This window comes from Neoarius graeffei, chromosome 4, assembly GCF_027579695.1.
Source record: "Neoarius graeffei isolate fNeoGra1 chromosome 4, fNeoGra1.pri, whole genome shotgun sequence".
NCBI classification, from domain to species: domain Eukaryota; kingdom Metazoa; phylum Chordata; class Actinopteri; order Siluriformes; family Ariidae; genus Neoarius; species Neoarius graeffei.
Window position 1 is genome coordinate 21,818,172 of NC_083572.1, and position 22,593 is coordinate 21,840,764.

General features: G+C 39.9%; 2 protein-coding genes across 5 annotated transcripts in view; both read right to left on the minus strand.

The window, feature by feature from the left end:
* The window catches only part of st6gal2b (ST6 beta-galactosamide alpha-2,6-sialyltranferase 2b), a 57,404-nt gene extending 49,386 nt beyond the window's left edge, over positions 1-8,018 (minus strand). Inside the window, exons 1-2 of one of the 4 annotated variants that reach the window (XM_060918998.1) lie at positions 7,887-8,018; positions 7,123-7,338 (exon numbers count right to left, since the gene is read on the minus strand). The gene's annotated coding sequence lies outside the window, so the exon portion shown is untranslated. Of the gene's footprint in view, positions 1-4,523; positions 4,682-7,122; positions 7,342-7,886 lie in introns of those variants that run through there. The other 3 variants (XM_060918999.1, XM_060919000.1, XM_060919003.1) reach the window with 3 other exon arrangements.
* Positions 8,019-14,101: 6,083 nt separating this feature from the next.
* Positions 14,102-22,593, minus strand: part of lrrfip1b (leucine rich repeat (in FLII) interacting protein 1b) — a 111,258-nt gene continuing 102,766 nt past the window's right edge. Inside the window, exons 16-18 of the mRNA XM_060919016.1 lie at positions 22,004-22,083; positions 21,779-21,883; positions 14,102-16,810 (exon numbers count right to left, since the gene is read on the minus strand). Coding sequence (XP_060774999.1) covers positions 16,700-16,810; positions 21,779-21,883; positions 22,004-22,083 — 296 coding nt within the window. The 3' untranslated portion in view covers positions 14,102-16,699. The remainder of the gene's footprint in view (positions 16,811-21,778; positions 21,884-22,003; positions 22,084-22,593) is intronic.

Here is a 22,593-nt window from a genome sequence, read left to right on the forward strand (position 1 = left end):
ACCGCTTTCAGTTTCATGAGGGCTGAATGAACTCTCACTCTCAGAATCATCTGACCCGTCAGAGTAAAGACAAGATCCATGTTCATGTGAATTTCCAGCTATCGGTTCGAATTGATAGGGTCTAACTTCACATCTCTGTGAAACATCGGGAATATCACTGTCGATGGTGTCCATTTCGGTAACCTGTTTACATTAGATTCCCAAGCGCTGGCTCCTTGGAAAGTTTTTGTGACGTCACGGGTCACGTGACCACCTAGCTCATTAACGAATCCTTGTTTTATGCTGATGTATAGAAAAACTTGAATAATGTGATGATTTTCACATTGTTGACGCCCTGTAGTGATTTAGATGGCATTTCTTATGTCCTTTATACATAATTATGCCCAGGTAAAAATCCATGTCCCATATCCTTTAACAAGACATTGTCTCAAAGCAGCTTTACAAAATTTGAATGACTTTAAATGTGAGCTAATTTTATCCCTAATCTATCCCCAATGAGCAAGCCTGTTGCAATGGTGGCAAGGAATATTCCCTCAGACGACATGAGGAAGAAACCTTGAGAGGAACCAGACTTAAAAGGGAACCCATCCTCATTTGGGTGATAAGACAGCATGATTATAACATCAACAAAACTGGCTTCATGTTAAAACTCTTAATGTTATAACTCTTCATTGATGGAAACTTGAGTGCAAAACTGTTCATGACAACTGCAGTCCTAAAGTTGGCAAGTCAACTGTAGTCCTCAGCGATAAAAGCATTACTGTAAGTGTCCAGAGCATCTTCCAAGTGTGACTTTCAACTGTCCATATGGGGCCGTCCTCCACAGGAGCAATGTGATGAGAATCCGGCCAGACATGGGGCATCAGGATGGATCAGGCAGGTCCGAGGAGTAGAAGAAGTCAGCATCTCGATCTCAGGATTGACATGTAACTCAGAGGGACAGACGGGGGAGAGAAAACACAGGTTGTTAGGTATGCTCAATGTCACCTGAATAAATAGAAACAGTATTCATTTTGCGTTGAGTGCAAACAGGGACTCCGGCAAAACTAACTATGACAGCATAACTAAAAGGGGAGAGCCAGAAGGTAACACGGTCAGTAAGGAGCCCTGGGACATAAAGCAGTCAGCCACTACACCGTCAACAAACTCGAGTGAGCAAGCGAGTGGGGGACTGACAGCATCCATACGTCCCAGTTTACCAAAACACTGTCTGAGGACCCTCCAGATCTACTCCTTTACCTCATAAACACTATTAACAAAAGGCTTGACAAAACAGATATGTTTTCAGCCTAGACTTATACACTGAGACGGTATGTGATTCCCAAACACTACTTGGAAGCCTGTTCCATAACTGTGGGGCTTTTTAAGAAAAGGCTCTGCCCCCTGATGTAGCCTTCACTATATGAGGGACCAGCACCTAGGCTGCACCTTTGGATCTAAGTAGGTGTGGCGGGTCATAAAGGACCAGATCATCACTCAGGTACTGTGGCGTGAGACCTTTCAGTACTTTAAAGGTCAATAGTAGCATTTTATAAATCAATACGAGATTTGATTGGGAGCCAATGCAGTGTGGATAAGAGGGGTGATGTGATCATATTTCCTTTTTCTAGTAAGGACTCTTGCTGCTGCATTTTTAACTAGCTAGAGCTTGATTATACACTTATTGGAACATCCAGACAGTCAGGCATTACAATAATCCAACCTGGAGGTGACAAAAGTATGACCTAGTTTTTCTGTGTCATGTAGTGACATTAAATTTCTTATCTTAGCAATATTTCTGAGATGAAAGAAAGCTATCCGGGTAATGCTATTGATGTGAGTTTCAAATGAAAGACTGGGGTCAATAATCACCCCGAGGTCTTTTACTGCTGCATGTGAAGAAACAGAAAGGCCATCCAGAGTTATGTAATCAGAAAACTTGCTTCAGGCTGCATGTGGTCCTAGTTCAAGTATTTCAGAGTTAAGCAGAAGGAAATTAATAAGTATTCAGTGTCTAATGCCCTTTACACATTCCTCAATTCTATTAAGCTGGTGTCTTTCATCTGGTTTTGCAGAAACATACAACTGTGTTGTCAGCATATCAGTGGAAACTAATACCATGCTTACGAATAATATTACCCAGAGGTAACATGTATAAAGAAAAAAGCAGTGGACCCAAGACAGAACCTTGTGGAACACCAAACTTTACCTCAGTATGTCTAGAATAAACACCATTTACATCAATGTACTGATAGCAATCAGTTAAATAAGAGTTGAGCCAGGAGAAGGCTGTTCCCTTAACTCCCACAACATTTTCTAGTTTATCCAGAAGAATGGAATGATCAATGCTATCAAATGCAACACAAGCATCGAGACACAGCCCTGATCAGACACCAACAGTAGGTCGTTTACTACTTTAACCAGTGCTGTCTCTGTGCTATGATGAGGTCTAAATCCTGACTGATGCATTTCATGGATGTTATTCCTATGTAAATATGAGCATAACTGCTGTGCGACAGCTTTTTCTAGGATCTTGGAGATAAAGGGGAGGTTTGATATTGGCCGATAATTGGACAGCTGACAGGGATCAAGGTCAGGTTTTTTTAATCAGGGGTTTGATAACTGCTAGTTTAAAGGATTTGGGTACATAGCCAATCCTAAGAGAAGAATTTATTATTTTTAGAAGCGGTTCATTTACTTCAGGTATTATCCATTTGAATAGTCGTGTAGGTAAGGGATCTAGTACACAAGTTGAAAATTTTGATGCAGAGATTAATGAAAGTAATTTGATTTCTCTAAGGGGAGTAAAACATTCTAATTACTGATCTGATACAATTATATTGTTAACTAGAAAAGCACTTGAAGAGCGCAGACCTCCGCCAAGAATCCTTTAAAAAAATCCGGGATCCAGAAGGTGATCCGGATCACCGCCAAAATTTAATGGATGCCCAGTCACACCTCTGGAAAAAATTTCAGAGCAATCCGTTCTTAACTTTTTCCGTAATGTTGCTAACAGACAAACAAACCAACGCTACCGAAAACATAACCTCCTTGGTGGAGGTAACTACAGGGTCACTTAAGTTGTCTGACCTTAAATTGGTAGTTTGAATTTTTTTGTCAGATATTTTTAATTTTGTCATTGAAACAAATTCATGAAGTCGTTGCTACTACATACTGCAGATGTGCATGTGTCTATAGTGGATTTCTCATCTCATTATCTCTAGCCGCTTTATCCTGTTCTACAGGGTTTCAGGCAAGCTGGAGCCTATCCCAGCTGACTACGGGCGAAAGGCGGGGTACACCCTGGACAAGTCGCCAGGTCATCACAGGGCTGACACATAGACACAGACAACCATTCACACTCTCATTCACACCTACAGTCAGTTTAGAGTCACCAGTTAACCTAACCTGCATGTCTTTGGACTGTGGGGGAAACCGGAGCACCCGGAGGAAACCCACGCGGACACGGGGGAGAACATGCAAACTCCACACAGAAAGGCCCTCGCCGGCCACAGGGCTCGAACCCGGACCTTCTTGCTGTGAGGCGACAGCGCTAACCACTACACCACCGTGCCGCCCTATAGTGGACTTATTCCTGGTTAATTTTGCTACAGTATTAAATTGGAATCTAGGATTATTTTTTATTATCTTCTATTAGGGAGGAGAGATATGTTGATCTAGCAGCACCAAGAGCTTTTCTGTACTTCAGGAAGCGCTCCTTCAAGCTAATTTGAACGCTACCAATTTTGTTTGATGCCATTTACGTTCCAATTTTTGAGTGGTCTGTTTTAAAGTGTGAGTGTCATCGTTATACCAGGGTGCTAATTTTTTCTCTCTGATCATTTTCCTTTTTAGAGGCGCTACATTATCTAAAGTATAGCAGAACGTTGACTCTAAGCATTCAGCTGCCTGATCGAGTTCTGCAGGGGCTGACAGTGACCCAATCAAAGTTGATAACTCTGGGAGATCATTTATAAAACTCTGTGCAGTAGTTGACGTGAATGTACGTTTTAATACAGTAGCGTGGTGAAGTGCATATATTATTACTCAGACGTATTTTGAATGAGATGAGATAATGATCTGAGATAACTTCAGACTGTGGAAGTGTGACTATATTTTCTATGTTTAACCCGAATGTTAGTATTAGATCGAGTGTGAGACCACCATCATGGGTCAGTCCTATGACACTCTGATTAACCCCTACTGAATCTAAAATGGACACAAACGCTGTTTTCAAAGGGTCTTCTTGGTTATCGAAGTGAATATTAAAATCTCCAATAACTAAAGCTTTGTCTAAGGAAATAACCAGATCTGAGATAAAATCTGCAAATTCAGAAATCTGATTGGTAGAAGAGAGCAACTGGATTTGCTTGAAGATTCTTGAAAACGTTTAGCCTCTCATCCGAAAGGCTTCCTCAGTTCTGTCTGACTACCGTAATAGGGAGTATCAAGTATTTATCCTCTCATGGATCATCATAGAATCCGAATCAGAATGCTGATGGCTGCATTGTAGGTGGCTGATAAAAGATGTCATAGACACCCACCTCTGTTCAGTGATGGTCGTTCCAGGTTGACAAAAATGAACGATCCTCTCTGGCTAAGATGTCTGCCAGTTTTCTGGAAGTCCTCTCATACTCCGGCACCAGTCGAAGGGATCTCATCCCAAAGTGCGTAGAAACATATCTGTGAAGAATCTCAGTCATCCAGGTACGTACATAGGAATCTGAGATTGGTAGAAGAGAGCAACTGGGCTTGCGTGAAGATTCCTGAAAACGTTTCGCGCCTAATCCGAAAGGCTTCCTCAGTTCTGTCTGAATAATAGGAAGCCTTTCGGATGAGAGGCGAAACGTTTTCAAGAATCTTCAAGCAAGTCCAGTTGCTCTCTTCTACCAATCACAGATTCCTATGTACGTACCTGGATGACTGAGATTCTTCACAGATATGCAAATTCAGAAAGAAACTCAGAATATGGCCCCAGGGGCCTGTAAATAATAAGTAATGGAATTAACTGGGTAGACCTATTTTTAGAAGCTACATACATTATATTAGTATGAAGAACTTCAAATGTATTAAATTTATAACCAGATTTGTGTGTTACACCTAGATAATCATTATAAATAACTGCGATGCCTCCTCCTCTACCAGTTAGACGAGGCTGGTGTATATAACTGTATCCAGGAGGACTAGATTCATTTAATGCTATATATTCATTTGGCTTAATCCATGTTTCTGTTAAACACAGTACATTAATCTCCTGATCAGTAATAAGTTCATTAACCATTAGTGCTTTAGATGTAAGAGATCTAATATTTAATAGCCCCACCTTTAGATCAAAGGTGCTGGCATTGGCTGTACAGTCAGTATGATCTAATGTTATATTGATTAGGCTACTGGAACAAATTCTCTGAGTATTTCTACTTTTTTGTTTAGCTCAGGGAACAGACAGTCTCAATGTAGTGGACCCTGAGTGATGACTCTGTGCAGCTAGTAGACAGTCGGGTTAGCCTGTTCGTCTGCTCCCTGGCCTTGGCTCTGGTAATTATATATATATATATATATATATATATATATATATATATATATATATATATATATATATATATATATATATATATATAATACACACACACCCCGGTATATGGCAAACGCTACAGCTCATCCCTCAGCCAGTGCCAGCGAGCGCTACATCGTATACAGAACCAGTGGTGGTTAGGCAGAGCTTCTGAAATTGAGTCCTATGCCCAATGCCATGACTCCCACAGCTTTTTTGAAGCCCTCAGTGTAGTCTCACAGCGTAAGACAGGTAGAACTAACTCTATCAACTCAGCAGATGGAGCCTGCCTATCTGAACCTCAAGACATCTTGGCTAGATGGAGAGAACACTTCAGTACACTCCTGAACCAGCAAGGCACAGCAAACATGTCAGCCTTAGATGACATTCCCCAGGAGGAAGTCATCCAGGAGCTTGAGCATGACCCAACTCTGGATGAAGTTGAAAAGGCATCGCAACAGCTGAAACCAGGTAAAGCACCAAGTCCAGATGGCATTCCTGCAGAAGTCTTGAAGACTTCCCTTCTGTTAAATGAACTGCACAAACTACTGCTGACCATCTGGGCAGAAGAAAGGGTGCCAAAAGAGTTCAAGAATGGCATAATCATCAAGTTGTTCAAGAAGAACTGTTGTTTTACTTGTGGTAATTACCGTGGCATAACACTGCTAGCCAGGAGAGATATTGCACTTTATATTGCACATTGTCCAGTATTGCTTATTGTTAGGCTAGGCTACTGCTCCTTCCCGTTTTCTGTCCTCCTGAAAATCATGGACGATGCCAGTCCCCCTCTGCACACCGTCATCAGCAACCAGAGGAGCCTGTTCAGTGACGGAATGCTCCTTCCCAAGTACAGGACGAATAGACTCAAAAACTCCTTTGTCCCTCACACCATCAGACTGTACAACTCCTCTCTGGGTACCTCCTCCCCCCCAGAGAGGAGTTGTACAGTCTGATGGCGTGAGGGACAAAGGAGTTTTTGAGTCTGTTCGTCTTGCACTTGGGATGGAGCATTCCGTCACTGAATAGGCTCCTCTGGTTGCTGATGACGGTGTGCAGAGGGTGACTGGCACAGTCCATGATGTTCAACAGTTTGTCCATAGACCTCTTCTCTGCCACCATCACCAGAGTGTCCAGCTTCATGCCAACCACAGAGCCGGCCCGCCTGATCAGTTTGTCCAGCCTGGATGTGTCCTTCTTGGAAGTCAGGGTTTCCCATACATAGACCATTGTGTGGCGCAGCGCCACACAATGGATTCCTAGCGCCACACAATCAGACTCGCGATTTTGAAAAAAAAAAATTCCGTTGCGTATTTCCGTTCATTCATAGTGCTCGCTCTTCTCGTTCACGCGCACGCGCGCACACAGAGAGAGAGAGAGACCAGGCCCGTAGCCAGCATTGTGGGGGGGGGATCTTTTTTCCCCAAAAATGGACTTCATCTGGCCCCCTGCTCCCGTACCCCCCAAATACACGAGCACACTTCAAACCTTCTAATTTAGACATTTTTTTATTCGTTATAAGTTCTCTGTTGTCTAACTTATTGTTATCTTCCTACAACTGTGCTGTGACTTCATTGTCTGTCTCTGTTGCTCACCTCAGTTGTCTGTTGTTTCTCTCTTTCATTGTCTGTCTCTGTTGTTGCTCTCCTTCATTGTCTGTCTGTTGTTGCTCTCCTTCATTGTCTGTCTGTTGTTGCTCTCCTTCATTGTCTGTCTGTTGTTGCTCTCCTTCATTGTCTGTCTGTTGTTGTCTGTCTCTGTTGCTCACTTCAGTTGTTGTTTATGGCATCAGAACACTCATCAGTTCCAATCTTCTTGGGTGCATTTTTGAGTAAATGTTTTAGCATAAAAAACAATAAAAAATTGAGTAAATGCTTTAGCATAAAAAACAACAATTTCTAATTGAGATAAATGTTTCAAGTAATCCTGAGATTGAAATAATATCGCACAGCCCTATAAGGACAATTGATTTAAAAATGCAGCAACAGTGGGTGTTTTCACACACACTGGTCTGAACATTTTCATTTTTCAGCTAGTGCACACGTTTCTTTTCACTCTGATCCAAATGCCAATTGACAGGGCGTCATGTTACCATGACGACTGAAAAACACGTGCTCTTAAAGTCTCGCATTTTACTGTCTTCACACCACAGCTCCGATTTCCCAAGCTGAAAAAAAAAATAAAAGCAGCCCCAGGTCCGACGCAACTAGTACCTAGCCATTGAGCCACGTAACTCATCTCTGTGTGTGCGTCACTGACGGACGGGCTGACGCTACCCCCCACTGATCACTCTGACAGATCGATCTACCACTACTGTTGTAAACAAAAGAAAAACAAAGTCCTGCACTCAGCACCTTACCTATTTTGGCCCTTTTTTGGAACATGGCGCCAATATTTTGGGGCAAAGTAGCAGCAGATTTCTTGCGTTTTCTGTCTTTATCTTCTTTTCCCCCCATTTTCTCTTCTATCCCGCTTCGGAGTCTTCTTCCTCTTCTTCTTCGCTTCAGTGTATTTGCCGGTTAGCTACCAACGGAAATGGGGGCATTACCGCCACCCACTGGATTGGGGTGTAAAGCAGTCTGAACAAAACGTGTAAACATAAACATAGGAGAAATGAACCCGTTTTTCTAACTCGTCCTCACTTAGTCTACTTTTCTTTTTTGATTAGTCTGGATTTGATATTGTAAATTTAAATGTGAATCAATGTATATTCATCGGACATGAACAAATGAATAAATCTTGAGTAATCTTGAGGGGCGTGTGTGTCCGGGGGGGGCGGTGTCGGGTCGAACGAACCCTCCGATCCCCCCCGGCTACGGGCCAGGAGACGGAGAGGCGTGATACCCGGACTGCAGGTAGGCCTGTTAGGCTAAATTAAAAATAACGCAGCCTTCCCGATTCGCCTTCCGACCCCTTATTTTAAAAGGTAGCCTACGTCGTGCTCGTGATGAGCTTTATCATAGCCTTCTTGGCTTACAGGAAACGGACATCCCTGAGTCAGGTTATAAACCAATTTTGATGCAGACAGCAGCAGCAGCTTGACGCGAGGAACCGGCCTTATTGCATTATCCCGTTTAAGCAATCACTTCCCTTACGATAGGGCACTGGAGTTTTTTCAGGAAGCCACGCAGAATTAAATGTTCTGATAGGGCATGCAGGCTTTGCACCAATTAGGGTAATGCTTTTTCATTATTGTTAGTTGCCTTGGTGTTACCTTAAGTGGTTTCTTACATCCAATTATGATATTTTATTATTATTTTGTTGTTACATTATACTATTTATTTCATTTTAGTATTGGTTGAGGTAAGTGTTGAGTTCAATATTTAAAATAAAAACCTCCAGCTTGTTTTTTGCAATTTATTCCTTGAATGTCAACTAAAGAATGATTGAAAGATTGCCACCAAAAAGGCAAAAAACTAAGGTAAAAACCAGAGATGCACCGATTGACCGGCTGCCGATCGGAATCGGCCGATTTTCACGTGATCGGCCATGACCGGCGACCGGCCGGTCAAAATTAAAATATGCCGATCAAAACGTGTGTATCACATAGAGATGAAAGTGGAAATACTCGTAATTCGCAACTAAAAAGACTGCAGCTCCACTGGCAGCTTGAACATGCTTTCTAGTGCGATTGTGTTGCGCTTGCGCAGAACAGTGTCAGTCCTGCGCGCCTAACGAGCTCCGGCGCGCGCGCCGTTAACAACAACAAAATTCACTATATTTGGATATCCACATATAGTGAATTTTTTTTTTTTTGTGCCAGATATTGGATGTGAAAAGAAGAAAACGTTTGCGGTTGTGTGAATTTCCCATTACAGGAATTAATATGTTAGCCTATTACCAAACATCTAGTTAGATTTGTAAAGAGAGAGAGAGAGAGAAAAAAAATGCCTTTTTGTTTGTTTTACGACCTTGGTTGCACTTGATTCCATTGGAAATTACTCTACAAATACACATTTGACAAAGATGATAGAATGGCTATGGTATAAGTATGACTGGAAATTATTTTTGTATTTTGATACTGAATGAAGAAATGGGTTGTTCCATAAGGCATAAGTTTTCAGATCTAAATAGGCTTATGAAAGTGTGTTCCATAGCAGTAGGCAAATAATATATGAGGGGGAAGTTGTTTTTGTGCCAGATATTGGATGGGAAAAGAAAAAAAAAATGTTTGTGTGAATTTCCTATTTCAGGAATTAATATATGTTAATACCAAACATGAAGAAAGATTTTACAAAGAACAATGTCTTTTTGTTTGTTTTCAACCTTTGAGGTGTTAAATTTATTACTGAAAATCTGGCAGAATGTTCTATTAAAGAAAAGATAAAAAGAAAATAGTCTGTGTGTGCTGTGAAGTGGTTTGAAAAAATGAAATCAAAATCGGACGGAATCAGCCAAAATCGGTATCGGCAGGTCACACTCCATGGAAAATCGGAATCGGCCCAAAAAATTGCAATCGGTGCATCTCAAGTAAAAACTAAACTTTAACTTCAATTTTGGTGAGTAATTTTCATAAATTTAAAAGACAGGTTTTCCACCAACATCAAGCCCAGCAAACTAATGGCCTGCCCTGTAATGTAAAGTTGGGTCGAGGAATGAAACCAGGCAGGGTTCTGGTAAAAATTGTTTTAGCTGTCTAGAGAACTTAAAACAATTTAGATTGAACTGAATAATCTCAAATGCTTCTTGTAGCTTTAAAATAGTCCCAGCAGGTGACTCTGAAGAAAAATACTGTGTGTTTGAACACCGCCCGCTGTAAACACTTTGCATACACCCCAATGACCGACTCCACCGACCGCCATGACACCACCGCGCACGATTCCCTCATCGGCACAGTGGAGCACCACAAATTGCTACCTGGTCTGTGGGAAACACTGCTTGAGTGATTTGTAAAGTGATTTCATAAAAAAATGGGGGGGGGGAGGTTATATGTAGCTTGAATATAACATAACTTGTGTGATGGAACATAAATGAGACAACTTAAGATCTACGTTGTTGGTTAAATGTGTTTATTACACTATCATTGAGCAGCCATTATGTAAATCAAGTAAAAAGCACCAAGATCCTGTACAGTGATATGCAAGTTAAGCACATGTTCAGTTTACTGATGAAGAAAATGTGTCTATATAAAGTGACAGTTGCAGCATATCTGAAGAACCAGACACACTTTCTATAAAGCCTGTACACACAAAACTTCATGACTATGGTTATAAATCTTTGTAATCTGGTAAAAATGGTTCATAGTTCTTTCGCTAATTATTTATAAACACACAAGTGTCATTAATTAGCATTAAAAGCTCTTAAGCATAAGCAGGCACCAGTCATAACAGTAGTGTAGTAGGTTATATGGCATTAGGATGAACAGTGCCACTTGTTACAACATGGTTTTAACTCACCAGTTACTCAGTTACTGTATATTACTACTTATTAGACCATAGTGCTGCTGAATGCATGTATGAATTGGTGTTAAGAGCAGCTCTGCCAGCTGTTCTGGATGCAAGGTTTATATAAAATGCACCCATTCTAATACATTAATTCAGGAACCAATAGAAACGCGCTGAGCAAATTCTGCAAAAGCATGATCCATCTGCTGGGAAAATGCTCAGAGTTGTAAATTATAAATGCAAAATGAAGTACATGTAGTTTTATTCTCATTGGTTTCTGCCTTTTTGGAGTGTGTAGTAACAATTTACACAGGAATTTGTATGGTGATCGCTTCACATAAACAGATAAAGGAAGAAAACCCTTTGGGATGTGATGTTATTGGAAAATAATCAACTTTGCAGTGCAAATATAACCCACCGCTTCACCTGTGGTGACAAGCTGAGTCTTTCCTCATTACCAGTTTCCAAATAATTATAGGCATAAACTAAGCTTTATGAATACAGGCTTCACAGATGTTACTTAATATAACAAAAAGCTTAATTCAGGAATTCTAAGCATTATTGCAATATTTTTAAATCGCTTATTTAAAAAAAAAAAAAAGACCCATTCCTAATTCCCCCGATGTTAGAAGCTGGTGATATTCAAGTGAAAGTTCTGTGCCTTTTGACATTTTATTGGAGGCAGTCCTTACTACTGAACATGTCTAATTGCTTTTCTGGCATTTGACACACTTTGCAATATTAAAGAAAACATATGAACAAAAAAACCCCCATATATACACAGTGCCCTTCACAATTATTGGCACTCCTTGTAAAGCTTAGTAAAAAGGTTGGGGGGGGGGGGGGGGGGGGGGTCACCCTTTGGTGAAGCAGCTTCATCTTGCACTGAGAAAAAAGAAAAATAGTGAAATAAACGTATTCAGAGAAAAACAAACCCCTCACCAAGAAATAATTATTTTCAACGAAAACACATGTACCACTGTTCTTGGGACCCCGGAAATTATAGTGAACACAGTGTAACTAAAGTATGTTTCCCCATTTAAATTGTATAGTATATTTCAGTTGATTGGAGTGTGTAGGACCTTTCAAGCTGTAATCCAGACTACCTGATTAACTGGAGTACAAATACAAGGTGACACAGAGGCCAAATTCCCTTAATCATTCATGGGAAAGATAAGAGAACACAAACCAAATGAGGGAGAAGTGTGTTGACCTTCATATGTCAGGGCATGGTTATAAAAAATAGCTAATTGCCTGAAAATGCCCATTTCTACTGTTAGGGTAATGAAAAACAGTGGACACCAACAAACTATTACAAACTTGTCTGGAAGAGGATCAAAGTTTATTTTGCCCCCATATACAGTGAGGAGGATGGCAAGAGGCCCCCCCAAAACAAACAAACAAAAATCCTTAAGGCTCACTGTTGTTGAATTACAAGAAAAAGTAAAATTTTGGGGTTTCCAAGTCTCCAAAACCACCATCAGATTCCATGACTCCACCTCCATGCCAACAGATTATCTGGAGTAGGGGAGATAGAGAGAGAGAGAGAGAGAGAGAGAATGAATCCTTTTCTATCAGTTAACCACACACATAAGCACCTGGAGTTTGCGAAACTCTACTACAACTTTGACTGGAACCGTGTTCTATAGTCTGATGGAACAAAAATGGAGCTTTAGGGCAATAAACACTCAAGGTGGGTTTGGTGTAAAAAGAAGGATAGCTATAATGAAAAGAACCCAATCCCAACTGTAAAATACGGTGGAGATTCTGTGATGTTTTGGGGCTGTTTTTCCTTCAAAGGCCCTGGAAACCTTGTTGGGGTACATGGGTACATTTTAAATCAAAATCTGGCTGCCTCTGCCAGGAAACTAAAACTGGGTTGTCATCGGATCTACCAGCAGGACAATGATCTGAAGCACATGTCCAAATCAATACAAAAATGGTTAGTTGACCACAGAATCAAGCTTCTGTCCTGGCCATCTCAGTCCCCTGACCAGAACCCCATTGAAAACCTGTGGGGTGAGCCAAAGAGGAGAGTGCACAAGAGAGGGCCGAGGACCTTGGATGATCTGGAGAGATTCTGTAAAGAGGAATGGTCTCAAATGCCCTGTTCTGTATCTCCAACCTTATAAAATGTTATAGGCAAAGACTCAGTCCTGTTTTCCTGGCAAAGGGAGGTTGAACAGAGTATTAAATACAGGGATGGCAATAATAGTGACATGTTTTTTTTTTATTTTTTTTTGGGCTTTTTGCACCTTTATTGGATAGGACAGTGTAGAGACAGGAAATGAGCGGGAGAGAGAGACGGGAAGGGATCGGGAAATGACCTCGGGCCGGAATCGAACCCGGGTCGCCCGCATTCATGGCACGGCGCCTCAACCACCTGAGCCACGACGCCCCCATAGTGACATGTTTTTGTTGAAAATTATTTCTTGATGGATTTGTTTTTCTCTGAATAAATTAATTTCAATTAAAGTTTGGATTTTTCTAATTTTTTTTCAGTGAGATGAAGCCACTTCACCAAAAGGTGGCTTTTCCTAACCCTTTTTACTAATCTTTACAAGGAGGACAATGATCCTGGTGGGCACTGTATATGTTCCCTCAATTAAGTGGCCTAACATTGGTGTTACACACACACTATAATGTGTGTGTGTATATATATATATATATATATATATATATATATATATATATATATATATATACACACACACACACACAATATAAAAAAAGTGTACATCAAAATTTGGTCAAATATATCTTCTCCTGTATTACTGGAATGGATCTCATTTTTATGTTTAGTTTTATTAGTCAAAGCAAACTACAAGTCACACAGGGTGCTTGATGGTTAAGTATATTGAACCTTGTAGTTACTAGTGCAGGAACTTAAACTGAACCACGTCTGCCCTAACTTTAGCTCGCCGTCTTATTGGCCTTTCTAGTCCTTTCTGTTTGCTCTGCTGTGATAATGGAATGTCATGAAGTACATGTAGAAACAAGGGCAACAGCAGAAAAACACTTCAGAAATACTTTGAAGTAAGTTACAGTATAACTAGAATCAGTATCTGTATCTTACAGTAGCTAGCATGCAATTGGATCAAAAGTCTGAGTCCACTAGGAAGAAGTGCGTTTTTTTTAAAAATCATAATTTCTTTAAAAAAAAAGAACCCAAGAGACAGAAAAACAGGTGTTCATGTAGAAATGTGTGATTATATTTAAATATTCCATTTGTTTTATATTTTAAAAACACATTTAATTAGAAGTGCAAAATATACAATTTATTTATTATTGCAGTATCAAACTGGGAAATAGCAATCCCAGAGAGGCCTACTATATGTACATCAGCACCCACTGCTTTGAGCCAAGTTTTCTGTTTGTGCAGATAAATCATGGTGCAATACATCATGTCACATCACAGAGCTGCTTGTTTGGCTTAATATATTGCAAGTCAACTGCACCATAACTGTGAGCAGCAAAGTAGATACTGAATAAATGAGTGAATAAATGAGCAAACAAACTGCAAGATACTGATTTTGTCCAAATCATTATCCAAGGAACACCCTCAGCATGGGATGCCAGTCCATGTCACTTCCCTAAAATATTTGAGAAATATTGCTGAACAGAATTACACTAACTGATAAAAAAAAAAAAAATTCTTGGTAGTGGACTCAGTCTTTGTCAACCAGACGCTGTTTATCATTTACACACCAGTAAGTGCATCATAGGTAATGTGTACTGTGTTGAGGGGGCACAAAACAAACACACACAACTCACTTGTGCATCAATATATGAAGAGACCGGCCTTAAAGCCACATTGACCAACACACCCATACACCAATTCGAACTGGAAAGTTGAAAGTCATATGCTGTAAATTCCTGCACCTCCTGAGAGGAGATGCTGGTGATGTTCAGTATAGTGCTCAGTATCTCCTCCTTACTTCGAGAAAACCCAATATGTCTGAATCCAGCAGCAAGTTCTGTGGAACAGCCTGTGATTAACCCTAATATTCTGTTTAACTAAAAACGTTCAACTTTGTGCTTCGTTGCAATATGTTAAAATAACTGAACACTTATTTTGACAAAAAAAAATTTAAAATGGAGAGATTATGTTCAATAATGTAAATAAGAAATGAGTAAAATTACTTCATTTTCATTCTTCCATCTCTTATTCAAGAGGACCTCCAACCCTGTGATGGGCTTCTGTGCACCCATTTCTATAAATATTTTAAATACAACTATAAACTGAAATGAACCTGAGATACAGTCACTGTTCACTTTACTAGGAACACCTATACACCTGCACATTCATAAATTTATCCAATCATTCATGTGGCAGCAGCACAAATGCATAAAATCATGCACACACAGGTCGAAAGCTTTAGTTAATGTTCACATCAAATATCAGAATGGGGAAAAATGTGATTTTAGTGACTACTCGTGGCATGGCTGTTTGTGCCAGATGGACTGGTTTGAGTATTTCAGAAAATGCTGATCTCATGGGAATTTCGCGCACACATCTCTGAAGCGTACACATAATGGTGCGGAAAACAAACATCCAGTGAGCAGCACTTCTGCAGGTAGAAACGCCTTATTGAGAAAACTCTGAGGTGTCCAGACTTATTCAAACTTCCATGAAGTCTACAGTAACCCAAACAACCACTCTTTACAACCATGGTAAGCAGAAAAGCATCTTAGAACACAAACTGTCACACATTGAGGTGGATGAGCTACAACAGCAGAAGACCACAACATTCTACTGCTGTCATCCAAGAACAGGATTCAGAGGCTACAGTGGGCTCAGGTTCACTGAAACTGGACAGTTGAAGACTGGAAAAACATCACCTGGTCTTTTTTCAATCTTCAACTGTCAAGTTTCTGCGATTTGATATACTGAGCTGCTGCCACATGATTGCCTAGTTCAATAATAGCATGAACAAGGAGGTGTAGTACAGGTGTTCCTAATAAAGTTGTCAAAGTGTAGATTGGGTGTTGGAAATATTTTACAAATACATTTCCCTAAATTCAAAAGAGGGTAAATAGAAAATCAATTGCTAATGGTGGGCTTGTCCCTCTGGGTAACCCTTAAAGGTTCTACATACAACCCTACAACAGTCGGTTTCCCTTTCAGAAAAGTTGCTATATCTTTAGATAGTTAGAAGATTGAACCATCCACAAGAATCCTATCAGCATTTTTTTTCTGAGTGTATACCCTCAACAGAATGAGGGTTAATCTAGGTAACTCTAATTGGCCTCACTGAGAACTCAAATATCTGTGGACCTGTTTCAATCCTCCTTGCCTCAGAATGGATTCGACACCACCAGATGGCAGCATTTGTGATAAAGTGCAAAATCCACTAGGTGGAGCCAAAATCTGACATGCTGAACTCCTGTCCAAATAATGATGAAACCACTCTGGTGAACACTGGGGACACTAACAGCCAGAAGTCACACTCCAGTAAAATTTAAAAGAGAGAAAAAAAAATGTCCAAATGATCATCCTTTTTGCTTGAAAATTCCTTTTTTGTTCATCAGAATGTCAGATGATATCCTTTCCTGAATTTATATTCATACACTGAAGTCAGAAGATCTCCTCAGGTCAGAAGGCAGCCATCACTTTCCCTTGTCAGAGTGATTTTGCATGGCTCATAGACGGAGTAATTCAGCGTCACATGTGATGTATGTGGACAAATTCTGGTTGGTTTGCAGCTTGAAATGTGGATAACAGGTGCCAGTGCTACTGATGCCAATGAACGTGGTTTCCAGATTGTCAGTGAAGCTTGAGCAGACGTCACTGCTGGGCAAGCATCGCATTCCGGTTGGCCTTCATCTTCTCCACTCTTTTGGACAGGTGGCAATTGCTGGCCTCCAATTCATCAATACGGTCCAGAGCAGATCTCAGCTGGAAAATGGAAGAAAGTAAAATATGAGAACAAAAATTTGACATCTCTCGATATTAAATAAGGAACCTACAGTTGAATCTTAAAAGACACTTGACCACTAATCCAAGGGTCTTCACAAAAATTCCTGTGTCAGCTGGATGAGTAAAATATACAACCCCATACAAAAATCAGAAAAAAATTATGGTATGTTGAAATGAAAATTAAAACTGAAAAGGATTTGTAAATCTTTGGCCTGTATTACACTCAAAACGATACATTAGCACATTATTTGATGTTTTACCTCATGAATTTTATTGTTTCTTCAATATAAATACATTTCAATTTTGATTCTTGCAACACATTAAAAAAAAAGTTTGGATGGTAAAGCATTTACCACTTTATAAATGTTTCCATTCCTTCTCACAAGACTTAAAATATATTTAGGGACTGAAGACACCAAGTGATGAAGCGTTTCAAGTGTTATCGTCATTGTCATTTTTCATTTAAAAATTTGCCACACATTATCTACTGGGGACGGAGGGGATAGGCACTCTACTTCCACAGCGATGTCTTTGTAAATGTGTGCAGAATGTGGTTTTGTATATTTGTTTTCTCTCATTACTATCCCTAAATTACACACACACACACACACCTTTTTTGGAATGTGCTGCAGGCCTGAAAAGCAGGAATGGATGTATATTAACAAAAAATGAAATTGACCAGACAAAACATGAAATATCTTGGGTTCATACTGTCTGCAGTGAAATATATAAGTCAAAGTAAATTTAGAAAATCAATTTATTTTTTAATACCAACCCAACTTTTTTCTGATTTGGGGTTGTATACACCTGAAATGCAGTGAATTGTAAATATATTTCAGAAACACTTGAAATGTAAAATGCAAAAGGCTATTTATCCCTGTAATTGGATTTAAAAGTTTCAGTCATATATGCAAAATCTGGCTCAGAATGAATATTTAGAGTTTGTCAGAAGTTTACATACAGGGACATGAATGTTATCTTGGATATGAAAGTCATGGCAATATGTGGGCATTCAGTAATTTCTTTGAACTGTTCTTTTTCTGTGGCAGAATGATTGTACAGCATACGGTGCATCTTTCTCATCTCATTATCTCTAGCCACTTTATCCTGTTCTACAGGGTTGCAGGCAAGCTGGAGCCTATTCCAGCTGACTATGGACGAAAGGCGGGGTACACCCTAGACAAGTCGCCAGGTCATCACAGGGCCGACACAGACACAGACAACCATTCACACTCACATTCACACCCACATTCACACCTACAGTCAATTTAGAGTCACCAGTTAACCTAACCTGCATGTCTTTGGACTATGGGGGAAACCGGAGCACCCGGAGGAAACCCACGCGGACACGGGGAGAACATGCAAACTCTGCACAGAAAGGCCCTTGCCGGCCACGGGGCTCGAACCCGGACCTTCTTGTTGTGAGGCGACAGCGCTAACCACTACACCACCGTGCCGCCCCATACATCTTTAATTAAAAAAAAAAAAACTAATGGTGTACAAGTTTTAATTTTCTTTGGGTTTTCTGAAATCAACACAATGTCAAAAATTTACACATGCTCACTTAGATTATTAATTCAGAGGTGCTGAAACTTCCAAAATGTCTCATCTTGGCAAGTCTGAGGTCTTTTAACTTCCTGTTAGTGATCATGATTGACTACAGCTGGTAGCTTCTTTGTGTCTTCATAAAAAGGGTGCGTTTACAGCCCTCATTGGATTGACCAACACACAATACAATGGGAAAGTCCAATGGGCTCAGTGCAGATTTGAGAAAGAGGATTGCACAACTCCGGAATGTCTCTTGAAGCCCTTTCTAAACAACTGCAAATTCCAAGAAGAGTTCAAACAGTTGTATGCAAGTTATTGTGAGGTGTAGTCACTTTGCCAAACCACTTTGCTTCAAGAAAACCCAAACGGTCACCCTCAGTTGAAAGGAAATTGGTTTGGATGGTCAGGAACAACCTGGAAACCACCATGGCACAGCCCTGCCATGAACTGAAAGCTGATGGGTCACTGTCTACAGTTCAGTGAGTTTTACAATCACCATGGACTAAGAGGCTGCTATCCAAAAAATAACCCCCTGCTCCTAACTAAAATTTGAAGCAGACCACACGGACAAAGAAAAAGCCTTCTGGAGGATAGCTGTATGGTCAGATGAGACAAAGATTGAGTTGTTTGGCCACAATGACCACCATGTACAGAGGGACACTGTACCAGCTGGTGGTGGTGGTAGCATCATCATGCTCTGGGTCTGTTTTGCTGCCAGTGGAACTGGTTCATTGCACAAAGTGGATGGAATAATGGAGGACTACCTCAGAATTTTTCAGCATAAACCATCAGAAACTTGAACACGACTTGGGAGTTACAACAGGACAATAAACCCAAACACGCATCAGAGCTGGTTGTGGAGGATAAAGCAGGCTAACATTAAGCTTAAAACAAGTCCTGACTTCAACCCTATTGAAAATATATGGACCATGCTTATAAGTGAAGTCCATGGGGATTCCCACCCTCCTGAGAAAAAAAATTTCATAATTTTGTGCTGTTTATTTAATTTAATAATTTAATGTGTACAGCAGGTGTATTTTTATCAAATGAAATTCATTTTTGCAAACACTTCAATACAGGGGTCAGATATTAGACGTTAATTCAAACGCTATAAGCCATGCATGACGAGATTGAGTGGAATAACGTTTATTCTATCCATATTCACTGGATTTTGAGAAACCGAGCATCATTTTTTGCAAATTTGATTAATTAAAAACTTTATACAAAATGTCCGACAAAATAATTTCCACTTAGGTGGACTTCTTAAAAACCTATCAATAGCTGCACAAATTGACTTGTGTTTTTTTTTTTTAAGAAAGTGCCGTCTTGTAGTCGTGCTGAGGTATAGTAGTAGTAGTAATAAATAAAGTTTTATTTATATAGCACTTCATACAGAAACTGCAACTCAAAGTGCTTTACATTAAAGGATGAGAAAAAAAATCAGTATAAGTGGACATAATGTACAGAATAGCTTTAGACATTTATTTAATTCTTCCTTAGACATTTCACTGATCATTTTCAAGCTTCTTTGGGCAGTCTTAAAAAAAAGAATTCAAAAATTTTAATGCTTAAAGATGAAGAATGTAAACAAACCAGCAAAATGACAGTAGCAATTTGTGAAAAATGCTATAATAATAATTCTTGAAAAATAAGCTGCGTTCTTACCATTAAATCTTTTATTCCATATATTGTTGCTGCTTTTGTTTTTTGGGGGTTTTGTTTTTGAGTAGAGTTTTTGTTTTGTCCTTGGTTGGTTCAGTAACACGCTCTGCCATTTTGTTTCTCTCAACTGACGGTATATGACCTGATTGGTGGCTACTCTGCTACAAGGCTATCAGAATGCACAACTGCTCATATCCAGTGAATGTGGATATGGTAATTGTGTATATACTGCAAGTAGTGAAAACAGTTGTTATGCAACATTAATAAATGTCTTTATGATCTATTTAGTGTCATCGTTTTATCTTATATTGGAGGTGTGACTTGCTTCTGCATAATAACTACTGTTACTGGTAAATGTGTTAATTATATAAAGTGTTACCCATGTTGGCAGTTGTTTGACGAATATATGTAATTGACACATTCGCATGTCAGTCCATATGGTGCCTAGTATCAATTTAGTGCAATAAGAGCAGTCAGTTATGAGGAATCATCGCTGTCTTGTGGTGATATAGTGTATTGTGTACAGTGACAACTACCAGCTAGGGATGGTAAAAAACTAACGTGCATTTCCCCCCATGCATTTCCTCCCTAATTTAGTCTTGGCCAATTCCCACCCTCCAGTTAGGTCTCCCCTATCACATGACAGCTACCAACTAGGAATGGTGAAGGCTAACACATGCTTACTCCAAGACACTAACTGCATATTTTTGTAAATGCTGCACATGCAACATCAGGAGTGGCGTAACACATGGAGGAAAGCACTATCTTCTGCATACATGAGTTTACAGATGCACATGTCCATTCACGGATTCCAGGGCTTTTGGCTATGGATTTCTCTCCCTTAGAGCCTTAGTGATAGTACAAATCTGTCCCCAAATTCAACACTCAATTCTAAATCACTTCTCTCTCTGCTTTCCTTCCTCTGCTGGTCACTGCCTGTCCATTCCTTTTCCATGCTTTTCTGCTCTCTTTATGCCCATGTTATTTATGATTATGTTGTGTTCCTTTTCTCTCTGTCTCTTATCTGTAATGACTTCATTTGGTTGATTTGTTTGTGGTTCCGTTTTGCTTTTGTGTCTTTTTTCTCCTTAATTACTCTGTAAAGCATTCTAGTCATTTTGGCCAATTTTGCTCTCTTGGACTCTCGGCATCATCAGGATTCGAATTTGTGATCTCCGGATGATAGGATGGCTGCTTTTCTGTTGTGTCCCCTGCATAACAGGACAGCGGAACACACTTGGAGGAGAGCACTATCTGCCCTCTTCCACATACATGAGCTCAGATGCACACGGCTGACTAGTGAGGTTATTGACAGAGAGCACTGCCAATTTTTGCTCGCTTGACTCCTGGGGACACAGATGGCTGTGGGATGCTCTGGGTTTGAACTCAATCTCTTGCCAAAAGGGTGAATGCTTTTGAATACATTTTTAAGACAATCCAGATAAGTGTAGAACAGCTTACACTCTAAAGATTCTGTAACTCACATCTCTGACATTACCAAGCCATTTCTCCTTGCTTTTAAACCCACGGTCATGCGTGCTTTGACGCATAATACTGAGTTTACAGAATTCCCATCGGGAAAATACGCCTTCTTTCCTTGACTAATGACTGACTGAACCATTTAACGACACAGTAACGCAAAGTGTCAAAGCATGACTAAGGTGACTAAAGGGCTGTGCTGACAAAATAGTAATGGATTTATTGATCAGTGTGATCATGTTCATGTTCACACTGTACCTCTCTGTGCAATTTACGTTTCTCCACTTTCAGTTCGTCCTCCACTTTCTCAGCTGCTTCGGAGGCCGTTTTATAGCGTGTCACCTGCCCTTCCAGACGAATGATCTGAGGAAAAGAAAAATCATGAAAATCACTAAAATTATATTTGCGGCATTCACCACAATAAATAATTTGTTAGCAATCATTGATTGTTGAAGTTTTATTCTACTAATTTCTGCTACCCACATTTTGTTCGAGAGCTGCAACCTCCTGCTCGGACTTCACCAGCTTAAATTTTAAGTCGCTGATTTGCCTATTGGCATCTCCTGCATTGATGAAGCAAGACAATAATATTTTATGAACAGCTGCAACACGACACAAACAACATAACTGAATATTCAGTATAGCAAAAAACGAGCTCTTGGTCTAGCCTTATGCTAATTCTGCACTTGACTCTGGTCAAGTTAAGAGGAGTACTGAGACACTATTACTTCTGGCTCCTTTAATGGCTCCATGTTTCATTTGTAATTCCCTTTGAACTAAAGGGTGAAATTTGAACAAAACAGAAGACAGAGTACCAGGGATGGAGAGTTCAGGGGCATCTGCACACACGTTATAAAATCTGCTTCATTCTAAATATTTAGAACCACCAGTAAAATATGCAATGACAACTATACTCCAATGGTTGCTTGTGACAGATATGTAAAATTACTACATGTCCTCCAAGAGAACCACTGATATCATTTAGGTCTTAAAGTACAGTGATTTAACTTTATGTAATGACTCCATTAATCAATGAAGTCATTACATAAAAAAGGTCCTTCAAGGAACATGGA